General features: G+C 40.8%; 3 protein-coding genes across 6 annotated transcripts in view; 1 reads left to right on the plus strand and 2 right to left on the minus strand.

Moving 5' to 3' along the window:
- The window catches only part of LOC134845124 (AP-2 complex subunit alpha-2-like), a 606,200-nt gene that overhangs the window by 297,284 nt on the left and 290,869 nt on the right, over positions 1 to 18,047 (minus strand). The window lies entirely within an intron of this gene.
- The window catches only part of LOC134845123 (FACT complex subunit SPT16-like), a 590,873-nt gene that overhangs the window by 276,323 nt on the left and 296,503 nt on the right, over positions 1 to 18,047 (plus strand). The gene's annotated exons all lie outside the window — the stretch shown is intronic.
- Positions 1,781 to 8,077, minus strand: LOC134844542 (ELAV-like protein 3). Its single transcript, XM_063861269.1, has 4 exons — positions 7,805 to 8,077; positions 7,388 to 7,620; positions 6,287 to 6,502; positions 1,781 to 2,473 (listed from the first exon to the last, which is right to left on the minus strand). Exons 1-4 carry the CDS (start codon positions 8,073 to 8,075, stop codon positions 2,030 to 2,032), a joined length of 1,164 nt encoding a protein of 387 aa, XP_063717339.1. The 5' UTR covers positions 8,076 to 8,077; the 3' UTR covers positions 1,781 to 2,029.

The raw sequence follows: 18,047 nt of genomic DNA on the forward strand, positions 1-18,047 counted from the left end.
TTTTTTATAGGGGTAATTAACCGGCATCCTTGGGAGTTAATTGTTTAAACGTAATTAGGGTGGATAGCTTTATGACATCTATAAGGGGAAAACAATTGTATCAGATTAATGTTTTCACTTGAATTATTTATCGACCTATTTATCCAGTATCACTGGTCTATTTTGCTTTATTCAAATATTAGGGAGAATAAAATTATAAATGAGCCAATAGAGGGAATTCTTACTCTTTTCCTAAATTCAGAATCAAATTCAATCGTAGTCAAAAATCCAGCTTCTTCAGGTTCCTCTAGATTAGCTTAAAAAACAGCTTCAACTAGATTTCAACTTCAACTTCTCTTGAACTTTTCATCAAGTTTCATTTAAAAATTATAACCACGCTGGCAGCTGAGATATCTCTAGAAAAGCGAGATTTCATTCACACATATCAGATCGATATGGAAACCCAACGCGTAGACTGGAAACACCAAAGGAAGCGATGCTTCCGGAGCACACTCCATTAAACTACTTGAATGGCGGACATCAGATGCTGGTTGCGATACACACTGAAATGCCCAAAATTACAAGAACATAGATGCTTCCAGAGAAATCTTCATTCAACGACTTGGAAGTTGCATATCAGATGATACTGGTTGCGATACAGCCCCAAACTAACAGAACACAGATACTTTCTGAAATCTCCCCATTCAACGACCTGGAAGATCAAAAACTCTCGTGGATAATCGCTGACTCTATAACACCTAAAGAAGCGATGCTTCTTGAGAACTATCCATTCAACGAATTTGAAGCAAAAAATCGGATGCTGGTTGCGTCACACCCTGAAACGCCCCAAATAACCAGAACATAGATGCTTCCCGAAAATACCCCATTCAATGACTTGGAAGCTCGAAAACTCCCTGGATAATCGCTGACTCAATACCACCTAAAGAAGCGAAGCTTCCTGAGAACTCTCCATTCAACTACTTGGAAGCAGGACATCGGATGATGGTCGCGACTCACCCTGAAACGCCCCAAAATACCAGAACACAGACGCTTCCTGAGAACTCTCCCTTCAACGACTTGGAAGTTGCATATCAGATGATACTGGCTGCGATACAGCCCGAAACGCCCCAAATTACCAGAACACAGATGCTTCCTGAAATCACCCCATTCAACGACTTGGAAGATCGAAAACTGTCCTGGATGATCGCTGACTCTATACCACCTAAAGAAGCGATGCTTTCTGAGAACTCTCCATTCAACGACTTGGAACCAGGACAACGAATGAATGTGGCAACTCACCCTGAAAAGCCCCAAAATACCAGAACACAGATGCTTCCTGAGAACTCCCCATTCAACGAATTGGAAGATCGAAAACTGTCCTGGATAATCGCTGACTCTATACCACCAAGAAGCGATGCTTCTTGAGAACTCTCCATACATTCAACGACTTGGAAGCAGGACATCGGGACACCTTGGAAGCAGGACTTAGAGAACGTAGTTTAAAAATTCAAAGTCAAAATCAAACGGCAGAGAATGAATACGTGTAATGCTAGAGGGTCTTATTGGCAGTAGGGATAGGGTAGCGCCTAGTTAGCAGAAGGAAAAATAACAAATGATCGTAAATGACCGGCTCCTCTGTCCTCTACCATATGCAACGATCCATCCACTCGCCTTTTGCATCGTTTTACCGCTTTAGGTTGGACGAGATCATTCATTCGGTCTTTTCTTACGGGGAGCGGGCGGATGTGTTGGGGCAGTTTCGTTTCTCAATAGATCAGTAAAAAGAGGTGAACGTCGAACTACGAAAAACAAAATAAAAGTGAGAGTGAACAATTTTTCCTGAAAAAACCGAACGACCTATAAACTGTCCTTATTTCGTTCATTGACACTTGAACAGAATCATTTGTCTTTATATTGATTTCAGTTTTATGATACTACAAAACAATCTGACTCCACTTTCCGCTATGCTCTTTCATCAGTCAATTGCAACTTGGAGCCTGCAAACGTCTTGACCTTGATATGAGACTTTCAATGGGCTCTTGTTTTATTCTCATTCATCTGTCACTAAAACTGGAATATTACTTGAATAGTCAGTTCTCCTACCGCTTGTTCTTTGCCGATCATTTGTCGCTTTTCCATTCGGTGCACTATTTCCAGGAGTGAACGTTTTAAATTTGATCTCGCAAGGCCCACAGCCAAATAAATCGGACCTATGTAACGTCGCTATAGTTTGTTGAGCGTCTTCTTGATTTTTGAACTTGACAAAAGCGAAGTTTTTACTCAAAAGAGTGGTCGGATCTCGAACTATGGACAGGTATAACATAGCGCCCACTCCTTGATTAAGAAGAACCTGCTTCATCTGAGCTTCGTCAAGATCCTTGCCGATGTTGTAGAAGAATAATGTCACTCCATCTGAATTCGGCGGCACTTCAGGAAGAACTATCTTCTCTGGTTTTCTGGACATCATGTCTTCATTAACATCGGAGTTTTCTTTCTAAACAAAAAGTGTGCGTAACTAATAAACACTTCAGACTTAAAAAATCGGAGCTCTATAAAGCGAAGTTAAATCAAAACGAAATCAAGCGAACCAACAGTTAACCTCATTTATTGGGAAAAAACGATGTTCACATGTCTAAATGACTGGAATTTACTAAATAGCCAACAGAAAAAAGAACCAGACGATTGATTTAATTTGAAATTTTCTCAAAGACAAAATATGTTGCTTCAAATATAAGAATAATTTATGATTCACACTCCTGGTAAATTATCCTGGTAAGACAAAATACGTGGCTTCAATTATAAGAATAATTTATGATTCACACTCCTGGTAAATTATCCTAATTGGAGAAAACCTGGTCTACGACTCATTTTTTCTGAACATAGCCAACAATGACCTCAACGAAACCAAAAAAAAAAATTAAGAAAAATGCATCACGTTGGAGAAGATCCATTTCCTAAAAGGAAGAAACAAAAACACAATCCAAATTCATCGAAATTAACATTCGATGACAAGTAAAAATCCCTGAGAAAACAGGTTAGCCGCAATTCATTTTAGATCAAAAAATTATCACAAAAATCTGTTTTGCCCTTTACTTCATACTTTTATGCTTGTTCACTCAGCGGTTACTAACTCTACTACATTTGTCATGTGCCTATAGCCTCCATAACAGCTTGTAATTGGATGGAGACTTTTGGACAGATGACACCCAGATGAGCCCATGCAACAGTAACTAGTGTACAAGTCCAAGAGATAATTCAGCTTGCCACAAGCAAACTAAATCCTAAAACTAAGGCAGGAACTGAAGATAATCAGATCTCTCTTAATATGAACTACTCTCAGAAGCTGGATTTTCTTTAAAAGTAAGATTTCTAATGGTACAAAAAAATTTCTATTGCAAAAAAAACCTAGCATAGCATCCCGATCAACCTGGCATCCTTATCCTTTATTGCAAACTTCTGTATCTAAGTTCGATCAAATATTATTTTTAGAATTATTTGATGTTCTGATATTTCGAAAAAATGTGCTGAATTCGAGCAAATTATTCAAAAAATTACTCGTATGCCTGCCCGCTAACGGTCGAAGAAAAAGTTTAAGAACTCAGATCGTGGACAGTTAAAAAGTTGGTACGTTCAAATAGGGTTGTTACAGACTCTAAATTTTTCAGAAGCAAATATTTAGAGGCAAAAATTTCGAAGCAATTTTAAAATGGCTAAAAGTGAATTAGAATAAATACAACCAGATATCAAAGCAATTGACTGAAAAATCGATTCAACATTTTTAGTCGTAGCATCGTAAAAAAACACTCCTGGAGCACAAGGCCTGGCTGTAGAAAAGATTCCGCATTGTTTACGCTTACTGAAATTCTTACAACCGCTTACAAGAATCTAGGGCTACACCATAACAACATGCATAAAGTTAAGGGATTATTCAATTATCAAAAAATAGGTTTTAACTCGAGGCACTTCTGTCTTATGCGCTAACTTACACAATTTTTTGAAATTTAGATTGTCTGATTTGCCTTCAACCCATTCGAGACCCTTGCTTAACTTCACTCTTTTTTTCAATGGTACAGGTTATTCTCGTAAAGTTAGTATCGTCAGCAATCAGCAGCACTTCACAGCTTTTGCCGACCAGTAGCAAGTCATTGAAATTTTAAGACCAAGTATTGATCATTGAGCAGCACCATCACAACTGACTTTCACCCCAGAAGACTGTTTGCTATTCAATTCAACGCATTGAAATCGGTTTGATTAGTCACTTTTTTTTGAAGATACGGTCCATTATGTCCATAAAATACCAATCTTTTTTTGTGTTGTTGTTCCATCGACTAATCGGAGAAAATCTAGCCGAGTTCTTCCACAACTAATAAAAGGTTCTTCCAAAAATCTTCGATTTTAGCTGATATTGAATTGACTTCTTCTTCTTTACAAAAATGATTCAAACTATCGAAAAAATTAAGGAAAACAGTTGTTACCTCAATAATACCTTTAAATGCCCGAACGTTTTCAGTTAATTCCTTTTCTGTCAACCATTTTATATAAAAAACTGTATGCAAATAAAAAATAAATTAGCCACCATATAAATTCTTTTGAGATGCATTTTTGAAAAATTTGTTCCATCAATTTTTTCAAGAAAAAAGTCTAACTTCTTTCATCTAGTTTCGATCCCATCTTAAAAAATTGATGAACTTAAGCTGGGCGTCAAAACCCTTCCTCATCATATGGATGAATTAATATTGATAAGTTCGAATAGGTTTCATTTGGGTTTGAGGAATTGACGGATGTTATTGATTTCATAGCACATCTCACTTTGAGAAATAATTGAGAAATCGTTTCTGGCATTAACCTCGAGAACCAAATTTGTTTGATAAATTTCCTTTAAATGTATCTAAGAATTTTTACAATTGTCTTGAGTCACCAATACCACTTTCGAACTTTTCTGAGTAAACATGATTTGTTTTTCTGAAATTCATTTTTATTTTCGACCTCTCAAGTTTAAATCGCTACAAGACGTTTCGACTTGACTTGTTCAAAAGCCAAGCTCGATGGAGTCTATTTCTTTCAGAGATTATCTTGAAACACTTTTGGCTTATTTTGTTTATTATAATCTCTTTGTTGCACCTTAAGCAGTTTGTTGCACATTAGGCTTAATTGTCAACGACTTTGCAAAGGTCAAGTCATTCAATTCATTAAAATAATTCAGATCGTAACTTACCATTGGTAATTCTCATAGGAGCTCTTTATTGAACAATTTAATTTACTATTACTTTTTGTAAAAGACATGTCTCTTGCTAAAATGGCCCCTTAGATGTAGTGTTACGATGAAAAACTTGTAATTCGACTGGAATATGGTCAGAAAAGCCTTAATCTTTCTTTAACTGTATCTAGTGCTGATCTATGTGTTTTGATCTATCCAAATTTTAGAAATTTCTGTAGTTCGGAATGCTTTATGACTAAGGACAATGAAACCATTAGAGACCACCGCAATTAAATGCTTTGATGTTGCTAATTTCTTTTTGAACAATTCAATACTGACGTCAATGCAGGCGATAACTGGAAATTTTCGATACCAGTTGGTCCAGACGACTATCAATTTCGAAAAAATCAACGTCAAACCGAAAAAAAATGGCCTTAAATAAGCGTCTTTAATTCATATATTGAACTTTTGACACATTCAAACATCTCAAAATTACTTTCACGTTAGAAAAACAAAGGATATGAAATATCAGGTCTGTCTTCGTTAACAGGAACCAAAAAAAATCAAGTCAATACTCACCCGAAAAAATAACAAGAGGCCTTCATTTGCAAAAATCTTTCTACCCTTTTAATCCTGTAACTTCTCAGAAAATCTTGAATTGTTTAATTTCATCTAGGCAGGTTCTAAACTGGCCTTTGAATATCAAGACAGCGAAATTAAAACCTCACTCACTCCGCGACGAATCCTGGATTCACCTCCCTCAGACAAGCAACAGCAACACTGAATGCAATTTAACTTAGCGGATATAGCTCATTCTAATTAAATCACCAAAAGCCGATACTTGGCACAAATGTTCGAGTTAATTTTGAAAAAACTGAACTATAACCTGAGCATTGATTGAGCAATGGAAGCAGGCCAATTAAAGCCTAGATAAAATTAAAAGCAAAATTTTTTAGAAAATCTAATTTTTGGAATCAATTGGATTATTTTTCTTTTGAGAAACCCACAAAATTAAGATAATAACCCATTGACAAAAACAATCGTTCATTTTTAAATTAAATAGTTTTTGGATCATAAGAAATATGAAGTATCAAGAATTCTGAAGTATACTTTTCTTTTTGGAGGAGGAGGTGGTATCATAGATGGATCTATCATGTCTTCTGGAGCGAACCCACTGTTCCCGACATGGTTTCCAAGAAATGGCGCTGATTCGTTCAGATAACCAGCATACGGTACAAATGAATTTTGAAGAAGGTTCCCATTACTTGAGCTTAACTTTTGAGCTTTTTTCTTCTCGGCCTGTATACTGAAGTCTGATACACTTATCTGAAACAAATTAAAAACATTGCCAACAGACCGTTGGAAAAGTTACGATGAACACTAAAATACCAAATAACAATGTTTAAAACTTTCGAGTGTCCAAGATAAAACATACACAGAAGCAAAGCGAAGCGTTGCATCACTTCCGATACAACGCAAGTGCAACATTGCAAGCTAGCGAATAGAAAATGAAACTGAAGTAAAAAAATTCAAAAAACAAATGAAAATAAGTTTAGGGAAAAAAGGAAACAAATTTCAGAAAAACTGTTGAAAAACAACTAAAAACACAGTTGAAAAACACCAATTAAATTTTTCTTGCAACACAAACTACCTGAAAAAGCACGGTTAACAAAGCAAAAAAAAATATCGCCGAAACCATTTAAGCAGAATAAAGCTTCTTTTAGCGAAAAAAGGATAACCGAAGAAACATACAATGGCAGTGCTATTAATTTTACAAAATGCAGGAGTCTAGGCAGGGGCTTTTCCCACAATCAATTGTTTTGATTAAACTTTAAAAACTCCCCTTGTATAATTCATTATAAAGCAAGCAATTTAAAAAAAAATATTTCAAAAAAATAACCATATGCGGCAACTAAGCCGACAAAGTTGGGAGGAAATCCATGAAGCCGACAAAAAAATCAATTTAATTCTGAAAAAGTTTCCCAGTAGAGAAGAGAAGAAGAAGAAATAAACTTTATTAGTGAATGATACTACATATAAAGGAGTTAAGAAACATTGCACCCAGGAGTTAAGTATTTCAGCAGGCATGAGCATGTGAGCAACTGATTCAACTAATTTTGTAAAACTAGTTGTTAACCCGAAAAAAAGTTTACATTCGGATTTGATAACGCTTGCTAATCGCAAGCGTAATGACTCGAAAATTGCATTTACCTTCACACTTATTGGCTGAGAGAAGAAATCATCTGAATACTGATTAAGAGCCTCAATACTTGCTTTCGCATCCATTTCTTCCTGATATGTCAGGAAAGCATAGCCTTTAGCAGATCCATCATTCTTAAGAGGAAGCTGCACCTCGTTAATCTCGCCAAACTCACCAAAGAGTTCCTGCAATTTCTCTTCGGATACCTCAGGCGGCAGTTTAGAGACAAAGATACGAGTACCACCTACAGATAAAAAAAAATAGCAAGGTATATAGTAGTTGGCGTAATAGATATATCTGTTGTAGTTGTGAAGTTATGGTAGCTAAGTGGATAAAAATGATAATTCATCTATATTTATGATCTCTATAAGAGTAAGTTAAAAAGCAGTCAGCTTTTTATATGTCAAGTGAAACAGGTAAAACCTAACCTTTTTTGTTAGGATTATTGCGACGAGCAAACTGAAGTTTAAGGAACTTGTCCTCTATTGGGTAATTATTCAGTTCATCGACAGCTCTTTGAGCATCCTCTTCTTTCAAGAACTCTACAAAACCATAGCACATACTTTCTTTGGTTGTCCGATTTTTAATGACTTGACATACTTTTATTTCTCCCATCCGTTCGAAGAATTCTTTAAATTGCACATCTCCCATGCTTTTTGGAAGCTGATTTACGAGTAGATTCGTTTTTGACAACGCCATACCTAACTGAAAAAACTTTCAGATGTTTTATGGGGCCTATTTTCAAAACCTAAAAGCCGAGCTGTTTTTTTTTCAATTTTGAGTTGAATGTTTTGTCTGTGAAACAATTTTTGTATATTAATTGCAAAAATTAGATCCAATAACGATTTTAAATACAGAGGCGAAGCTGAGCTTTGCACCACTTGCTATATAAAAATGAATAAACGCGATTAAATTCACACGCAAAGAAAAATCAAAAACTGAAAAAACCGCTCTGATATAAAAAAAAAATAACAAAAACTGCGCAAACATTCCGGTACAAAATTACTCATTCTAACATTAAAACGAGCTTTCGGAATGCTAGAAAGAAGCCAAACTTTCAAAAAAGTCATTTCTGCGGGAATTAAGCCACAAGCAGACGACTGAAATCGAACTCCCGGGCTATGCCGTCAAACATTGATGTTACAGTATTTAGGAAAAAAGCTGAACCTTCTAAAAAAAATGTGACATTCGACCAGAATGCCTTAAAAATGCATTTCGAATTCGAATTGTTATTGTAGCATCTGAGTGAGAAAATTAACGGTTTTCACGGATTAGTAGTGATAATCTGACGATTTGATGAATCAGGGATTGTGCCAGTCGGTCATATTTGGAAGTTTGACCTTGAGAGAAGCAAAAAACACTTGATTTAGGAGAGAAATTTAATTTTTCAAAATTTCGAATGGAGCATGTCATGCACGATTTTCTCGCGATAACTGAAAATCAGAAAAGAGAAGTCAGAACGATTGAGTCACACACGCGGGAAAGTTGTAAGAAAAAGCAGTAGGAAAATGCTATTCGCAATTTCCATCACTATCATAATCGAGAGTAGAGCTGTCCCATCTGTGACAGAGACGAGAGCATTCCCACGAATTGGATTATAGCGACTGGAGTGTTATTCGGAACTGGACTAGAGTGAACCTTCGGTGGAAAGGTGGACAACTTGAGTGTCCTAATGGTTCACAAGAAAACTATTGTCTAGAGTATAAACTCGTTCTCATTGTTCAAACTATAAAACATTAGACTCATTTAGTTACGTTATTTAATTCTTGAGTTAATTACCGACTGGATTATTTCCCACTTCTTGAGCGTGCTATTATGTGAGTACAAATTTAAATTTCTCGAGTGTATTTTATGATAGTTATGTTGAGATAAGGCGAGTTTTAGGTTGATCCATCTGAAATGGATCAAAGTTCCACTGTCTAATAAAAAGTAACTTAACGGATTGTTCCAACCCGGTTTTTAACGGCGTTCATGTATTTTGGGTATCTAGAGACCTAAGTATGGGGACGTTTCTAATTCTAGAGTGGGGGGATATTTTAGTAGTAGCCTTTAAGCTGTAACGGGTCGTAGTCTCATGTCACAAACGAACCGAACTGGCTCCGACCGTTCTTGAGGTAGAAAAACACAAGAGATGGTGTCCCTGACCCTTGAGCCAGTGGTTATAGGGCCTATTTTTCTTAAGCCTCATGTGTGACTGCAGTAGACGAATGTTACATAGTGTTTTTATGGCGCTCCTGGGTGTTTACGACATCAAGACTACGGAGTCGAACCCACTTGAGACAGCTTCGGGCTGAATGCCCATTCTAGAGTACCGGCGGTGCGGTTCGACAGGAACGTGCAAACCTTCCGGTTGTACCGTGATAGCTTTTTAAGAAAACTCGAGAAAACTTCCTGGTACGCTCTCCGAACGAGGCTTAGCTAACCGAGTAAAGGGGGGCAACTAGGGGGACAAAAACACGAGCAAAAAGACAAAAAGCAAAACAAAAACCAAAAAAGAATAGAAAAAGGAACAAAAACCATAAAACGAAAAAAGACAGTGACTTTGACACCAGATTAGTTGGATCAAACCTTTATATTAATTGAATAGTATACCCATACTGTTTTACAAGTTCGATCGTTTCGATCAACCTAGCAATTTAAACCAGTAAACTGAATAAAGTGCCCGAGTGTGGGGCGTTGTCAAGGGTTTTCAGATAGCTTGGAACTTAGCTGGACCAATAGGAGACTTCACTGGAAGAGGTGACCAGCCGAGTGGGAAAGTGGTTCAGGGACACTTGAGCTGAACCAATAGGAGACTTGACTGGAAGAGGTGACCAGCCGAGTGGGAAGGTGGTTCAGGGACACTTGAGCTGAACCAATAGGAGACTGGACTGGAACAGGTGACCAGTCGAGTGGGAAAGCAGCCAAGAAGGATTTGTCAATTCTCGAGTTCTCAAGTTGGGCAGAACGGGTATCGTTAAAATCCACATTACATTATAGGAGATAAGTGTAAAATAGGATAAGCGACATCCCCCGGTTTTGAGGAACGTTTTTACTTGAGCAGGCCTGGAGACAGGTCTACGGTTTTCTCTTGAGAGGTTTAGCACCCGGCGCTTAAGGTAATTTTAGGCTTAAGAAGGGGGGCTAAAAAGGGGGGAGGTTAGAAGGGCGGCTGGTTAAGTTAGAGGTTGGCGGTTGTAAATTGTGAAAAGGGGGAAATTAGAGTAACTAATTAGTCGACATCGTTGACTTAGTTACATTAGAAATTAACACGCGTTGGTAATATTAGGTGGATATCGAAATTTGAACTCGAGTTAAGGAAGGTACCCTGGTCGGATTGGTAGGGGGGAAGGGACATAGACAGTTTTTGTAACACCCCATAAGATCGCTAGCAGGGGGGAAGGAAACGCGTGGCAATTAGGTACAAGACATTTTTTTCGATAGAAGGTAGACATTTTTCACCTTTGAATTTTAGGTGGGCTCATCTTTCTGTTTTTATTACTTTTTCTTGCTTAGATTTTTGTTGCATTTTGGTGAGGATTCGTGTTAAAATTTTGTACGAACGCGTGATCACAAGATACCTGCGCACAGGTTTTGGTCTCAAGTTACTTGGAACATTGAAAGAGAGGTAGCCAAAAAGAGAAATAAGAAAAAGGGGGGTCAGCATTTGGCTTTTAAGAGAGGATTTTGGGAAAATTTTACTAGAGCTTGAGTGGTGGTACAAGGTACGGCGAATCAAGAAGTCCCCATAACGAAGAGGGAAGAAGTCCCACCACCCAGACACTTGTCAACAGTCTTAGGACAGAGCAGTCTGGGGACAGTCTTGGGACAGTACAGTCTTGGGACAGTGGTCTTGGGACAGGGTCTTGGGACAGGTTCTTGGGACAAGGGTCTTGGGACAGGGTCTTGGGACAGGGTCTTGGGACAGGGTCTTGGGACAAGGGTCTTGGGACAGGGTCTTGGGACAAGGTCTTGGGACGGGGTCTTGGGACAGGGTCTTGGGACGGGGGTCTTGGGACAAGGGTCTTGGGACAGGGTCTTGGGACAAGGTCTTGGGACAGGGTCTTGGGACAAGGTCTTGGGACAAGGTCTTGGGACAAGGTCTTGGGACAAGGTCTTGGGACAAGGTCTTGGGACAAGGTCTTGGGACAGGGTCTTGGGACACTAGTCTTGGGACAGTAGTCTTGGGACAGTAGTCTTGGGACACTAGTCTTGGGACACTAGTCTTGGGACACTGGTCTTGGGACACTGGTCTTGGGACACTAGTCTTGGGACAGTAGTCTTGGGACAGTAGTCTTGGGACACTAGTCTTGGGACACTAGTCTTGGGACACTAATCTTGGGACGGTAGTCTTGGGACAGTAGTCTTGGGACACTAGCATTGGGACAGTAGTCTTGGACAAGAGTCTTGGGACACGGCCGGAAAGTACTGGGACGGTACCGAACAGTCTTGGGACAGGAGAAAGAAGCCTGGGACGGTACAAAGAAGAGTAGGGACGGCAATTGGAAGTCTTGGGACAGTATAAAAATTGAAGTAAAATTACAAGAAGTGTTTTAAGACAGAATTAAGATAGAACAAGACTAATTGGAACCAGGTACGGTTGAGACCACAAATAAGGAAATTTTCTCGAAAAGTTAATAAAGAGAACTGAAACAAGGTTTTCACCACGTTGTATATTTTTTTAAGAATTTTTTTTTCTCAAAACATTTTATTCTTAGAATAGGATTGTGTATATAGTAAAATTATAAATAAGAGCAATTGTAAATAGAAATAATGAGGCGGAGCAGGGTACCGGTAGCTGAAAAAAGACCTACCGAAGCAAAGAATAATTCGTCGCTACGCAAAACAACATCAATGGGCCCAAAGATAACAAAGAAGAACTTTTCAGTTAACATGGTCAGCACAAGGAGTACAGCGGAGAACAGAGCAAGAGAGGGCATGGAAGGGGAACGAGTAGAACCCACCATCGAGATTGATCTAGAGACACCTGATCAAAGTGTTGATGAAACAAGGAAAATAGCGACGGAGTCAACTCCAATGCCCAATGCAGAAGAACCAAACTCGAAACCCATAGAATTCTCACCAATAGACAACGCGGAAGATGCAATAGGCAACACCGAAGAAACGGTGAAAGAAGACTCTCAAGTAAAAAAGACATCTTTTACAGAAAGGTTGGCGATGATGGTCGGAATAAAAACGAAAGAGAACGTGACTGAAGAACCAAAAGCTGAAAGAGCACGAACATTTGGAACAGTGAGCACGAAGACGACAGAAGCCAATCCGAGAGAGGGACAAACTAGAGCAGAAGCGACGGCCGAAGAAAAACCGACGGCTGACCATGAAGAGGCTACTCTTGAGCTAGGTGACTTGATGGCGAAACTGAATCAGATCGACAAAAAGCTGAAGCACAGCGAAGAGGACAGAGAAGTGATAAGAAAAGAATTAAGATACAACAAAAACGAGTATCTGGATAGTTATTTTAACCTGGCCAAGGCAACAGAAGAGAGACTCAAGGAAATGTCAGATAATGTAGAAACCACCAATGAAGAACGAGATAAGAACATCAAAAAAGATTTGCAACAGTTAAAAAACCGATATGATGATGTCAACAGCCATTTAGGTAGCCTGGAAAAGAGAATGGACACAATGAGCAAAAATCAGGCCGAGAGTTCGTGTGCAATACAGGCGAAATTGGATGCAATCTTGAGTAATTCTACCTCACAAGAAAGACCGGCAGCGGATCGCGCGCAAGGCACCAGAGTTGACTTTGTGGAACCACAAAGGAACAAACGGCAATCGACACCGTTGCCCTTAACCCGGGATACGGCGAGCATAGCACCAACAGCTGCTAAAACAATCATGAAGAATGGAATGTCAAGTACAACGACTGGTCCGGGGGACTCAACAGCTAACAGCAACGCAGGTCCGGATGCTATGACATGGGCAAACACTTGGGAGACGATGAACAGGACTCTAGAGGCCTTCGCCACGAGGAACACTAACTCGAGCGATAGGAGAGATGGGAAATCAAGAAAAACATTCAAGAAGCCAAAAGAATTTAAAGACGACTCAGATGGATGCATTGACACGTGGGTGGAAGTGATGAGATTACATCTAGAGCAAGACAACTTGAACGATGAAAGACAAGCATGCACAGCCATACTCAGCAATTTAGAAGGCACAGCATTAAAATGCGTGGTTGCGAAGAAAGAAGAAGAACGCGATACCGCGGACAAGATCCTCGAGATATTGCTGAATCGATTCGGGTCAGGCATGAAGGGTCACCAAGCGATGATGCGATTTGAAAAGAGAAGGCAGAGGGACGACGAGTCAATAGATCGGTTCCTAGATGATCTCGAGAGCTTGAGAAGAAGGAGTGACCCAGAGGAGTCGACAAACAGAAGAAACTTTAGCATTGCCTCGAAGTTCATTGATGGGGTAAAAAGTGACGACTTAAGGACAATGTTAGCAACATACTACACATTGTCGAAAGACAGCGCACCAACCCCAGAAGAAATGAGACAGAAATCAAGGGAATACATGCTGATGAAACCCAAGAAATACTCGTATTCAGAAAACAGGAACACGCAAGGGGGAAGTCAACCGCAGAGGTCGTCATGGTACAAACCTAGAGATGACATGGACAAGCGCAGATCATGCGCGAACTGCGGGTCGGCGGATCACCACGTGGCTGACTGCACAACATACAAACAAGGCATGAAGAGTCTAGGATATGCACCAGATGAGGAGGACATGAGCCAAATGGAGGAACACGAGTACTATAGTGGCTTAATCATCAAGATAGGCGCAAGATGCTTCTTCTGTAACCAGGAGGGGCACTTCCGAATGGATTGTCCCTTGTTCTGGGAAGCGGTCAAGGACCAGAGTCACCCTAAACATAAGTTGGCATTAGCGGCGGTGCAGAATCAGCGGAACAGGCAAAACGAATTTGAATCGAGGAACTTAGGAGCACCAAGCACGGAATTGCCGACGAAGACAGTGAAAGCTGTATCACATGTTAATGATGCCATAGAATCCGCGGCAGGGAACTCTCTAGAGATAAATTATGAGAAAGCGGCGACGGAAGCAATTGCCAAAGTGAAACAGGACCTGGCTGCGAAAGAAATAGAGCAACGACTAAAGCTGGAGATAGAAAGACAGAATTTTAACGAAGCATTAACTGGATCGAACCAAGCACCAGAAGCTGTACCGGGCTCAACAAAGACCGGGAATTGTAACACTGTAAAAATGATTACGGGAAAGCCATTCGGCATATCGAGAATCGGGGCTAGAATAATGTCGATAATCACAGTGGGCGGCCACGAGGTAACCAGAAACCTGGGCGAGCCGAGCGACCAGACGATAATGCATATTGATGTGTACGCAGATTACTTGAGTCGTATAAGCCCACAAACGACTTCTAGAGCGCTGAGAGCACTACTCACGAGAGGGGGCAGCAGGTCGGTACGTGTCGAGAACAGGTATACTGAAGCTTATGGTCTACACGAGGTGATGCTAAATATAGATGGGATTAACATCTATACCAAGACAATGATAACATGTGACGAAGACCTAATTGGACAAATCTACGTAGGGAAAGAAGAATTGAAAGTGAGATCGATTGGACACTGCGCCATGCTTGAGGAAGATGCAATGCACATCGGGACGGAGGCGGATGTGACAGGGCACGTGCTGGATATAAGTGGCAAAAAGACTCAGTTGCGTGGGTTGCTTGACACGGGAGCAGTCTTGAGCGTTATACCAATCGAAACTTGGGAGAAGATGGGCTTTGACAAAGGTGACTTGATAGACTCGAGAATACGGCTGTCAGCTGCAAACAAAGGGGCCCTACGGGTGCTGGGCAGGACGCCGATAATAGCCCTCAATTTGGGGGAACGTAACCTGTGGATGAGCTTTATCGTGGTAGAAAACCTAGATGAATCTGACCAATTCATTTTGGGCAGAGACTTCATCAGGAATTTCGACGTAACGATTGATTTAAATAACGCAATGTTCAGGATACGGAACCCGGATAGGAGGTACGCAATCAAACCGGTAAATTTAATAATGGTAAATGAAAACAAAGCACCGGTATTCTTGAGTAGGAGGGTGAGGCTAAAAGCTAATGAAGCGGCAATCGTAAGTTTGAGGATGAAAAATTACAATGAACTAAGTGACAACAAGCAAGTGTGCATAGTTCCGAATCCTAATAGTCAAAGTGCTGCTGTTTTAGGAAGATCATTTTCGATAACGAAGAGCGGCCTCTGCGTCAGTGTCTTGTTGAATACCCTTGATATACCGATCACGATACAGAGAGGGAGGAAACTGGGATATGCTTTACCGGTTAAAACTCGATATGAAACAATTGAGAACTCAAAACAAAATGAAGTTGTTGATTGTCCCAATCACAGGGACAAAATTTGTATCTTGAGACGATTGCAGAAAATAAAAGATTCTTCAGGTCTTATTAAATCACTTAAGTCAGAAACGGATGATGGTCTTTCGAGCTGTTCGAACTTTCCAGAGCGACCCACACTAGATGAAATGCAAAATGAAAAACCGGTTCTGCCGGAGATTGAACATTTGAGGGGCAAACTGAAAGATGAACAGCTCGAAGCCATCAAGGACGTACTAGAGCGGAACGAGGATGTTTTTTCGAGGCATAAGGCGGATATCGGGTGTTGCAATTTCATTGAGCATGAAATAGAACTTGAGGAAAACGCGGTACCACACAGGGAGGGGGCGAGGCGCATGACCCCACACAAATCGGACGCGTGTAGAAAAGAGATCGAGACGTTACTAGAGTATGGCATGATAGAGCCATCCAAGTCACCGTGGGCGTGTGGAGTAGTGATGGCCAAAAAGAAAGGCGACCAGTTGAGGTTTTGTTGTGACTTTCGATACCTGAACTCCGTCACGGTGAAGGATGCCTATCCCATACCTAGGATTGATGAGAGCCTCTCGAAGTTAGGTGATGCAAAATGTTTTACGACTCTTGATTTAGGCTCGGCCTTTTGGCAAGTACCACTAAGGAAGCAGGACAGGGACAAGACAGGGTTTGCCTGCGAGTTGGGTCTGTTTCAATGGAACAGTTTGGACTTTGCAATGGCACAGCCACGTTTCAGCGGTTGATGGCACACGCGCTGATAGGCGTAACGAAGAAGTATGGCAACCTGGTAATGTGCTACGTGGATGACGTGCTAATAGCGACACCAACACTGGAAGACCACATTGAGAGACTAGACGAAGTGTTTGCATGCATGAAGAGGTCGGGGCTAAAGTGTAAACCATCAAAGTGCGAGATACTCAAGGACTCAATAAAATACTTGGGCAGGATGGTAGACAAGCACGGCATCAGACCTGATACGGACGCAGTGGAAGCAGTTCTGACCTGGAAATCACCGAAGACAGAGCACCAGTTGATGAGCTTCCTGGGTTTCGCTAACTATTATAGAGAGTTCATCAAAGGCTATGCAGACAAGGTATACCCGATGCAACAATTAATGAGACACAAGGGCAAGAAGTTCACGTGGAACAACGCAGCAGAAGAGTCATTCCAGAGGATAAAGAAAGAGCTATGTGAGGCACCAGTACTGGGTATGCCGACTGAGAAAGGGATGTACGTGCTGGACACGGATGCGTCGGTGGTCGCGATTTCTGGGATTCTCCACCAAGAACAAGAATGGAATGGGAAGACAGTCTTGAGACCAATAGCGTACGGGAGCAAAGTCCTGAGTGACACGGAAATGAAGTACGGAGCACCGAAAGCTGAGATGTTCGCGGTGGTTACCTTTGTCGAGAAATACAGGGCATACTTGGGCAGTGAACCATTCAAGTTGCGAGTCGACAACAGAGCACTGAGCTGGCTGAAAACGTACTCAATGGACCAAAGTTACATTGGGAGGTGGATAGTTCGCCTGGACGGATACAACATGATAATTGAGCATAGAACGCGAGATAAACATCAGAATGCCGACAGCTTGAGTAAGAAGACGGAGTTCTATGAGAGACAAGAGCAAAGAGAAGCAGACAGACCTGAAATCAAAGATGGCTTCTCATTCATGGACAAGGAAACGTACGACAGTCTTCCACTCACGAGATGGCTGGACAAGTCAGGCAAACCGATAGAAGATCATCCTGAATTGCCTAAAGAGCCTCCAGAGAAGACCATCTTGAGGAAGAGCAAGAGGATTCCGATTGAGATTATACTCAAGTCGAAGATCGTGAAGGAGACGCTCAAGGCAAAAGGCTATGATCTTAACCAGGTGGAAGCAGGAACTGCACAGATAGATGATGACTTAATGAGGTTGCTCGAGAAACTATCAGATGATAAGCCCGTGATCCAGGAGAAGGGTACAGAGAAACCGGAATTCACTATACTTCGGAGAAAAGAGACAGTGAACGATACTGACTCATCAAGAGGAAGCGTCACTGACAGCAAAGATGTCGTGCGGTCACTAGTTGACAAAATCCCCGAAGACATTCTGGAGCAGACCAGGGTTAGGAAAAAGAAAGTGACGTTCAAGGAAGATACTGAACACCTGGGACTAGGTCAAGAGTCCGGGGAGTGTTCAAGGTTCACGGAAGAAGGAACCGGAGAAGGAAAATTGTCCGGGGAGCGTGAAGGATGGGATGAAGACTCGGATGAGAGCAACGAAAACCAGGACAGTCTGTGCATGATACTGGCGGAAG

The sequence above is a fragment of the Symsagittifera roscoffensis genome, chromosome 4 (genome assembly GCF_963678635.1).
Source record: "Symsagittifera roscoffensis chromosome 4, txSymRosc1.1, whole genome shotgun sequence".
In the NCBI taxonomy this organism is placed as follows: Eukaryota; Metazoa; Xenacoelomorpha; order Acoela; family Convolutidae; genus Symsagittifera; species Symsagittifera roscoffensis.

Bases quoted from the DNA above. Each gene is read 5' to 3' on its own strand.
- LOC134844542 (XM_063861269.1), bottom strand. From the start codon at position 8,075: ATGGCGTTGTCAAAAACGAATCTACTCGTAAATCAGCTTCCAAAAAGC. The intron at 7,621-7,804 runs GTTAGGTTTTAC...TTTTATCTGTAG, and splicing joins CAATAATCCTAACAAAAAAG to GTGGTACTCGTATCTTTGTC. The intron at 6,503-7,387 runs GTAAATGCAATT...AATTTGTTTCAG, and splicing joins CTCAGCCAATAAGTGTGAAG to ATAAGTGTATCAGACTTCAG.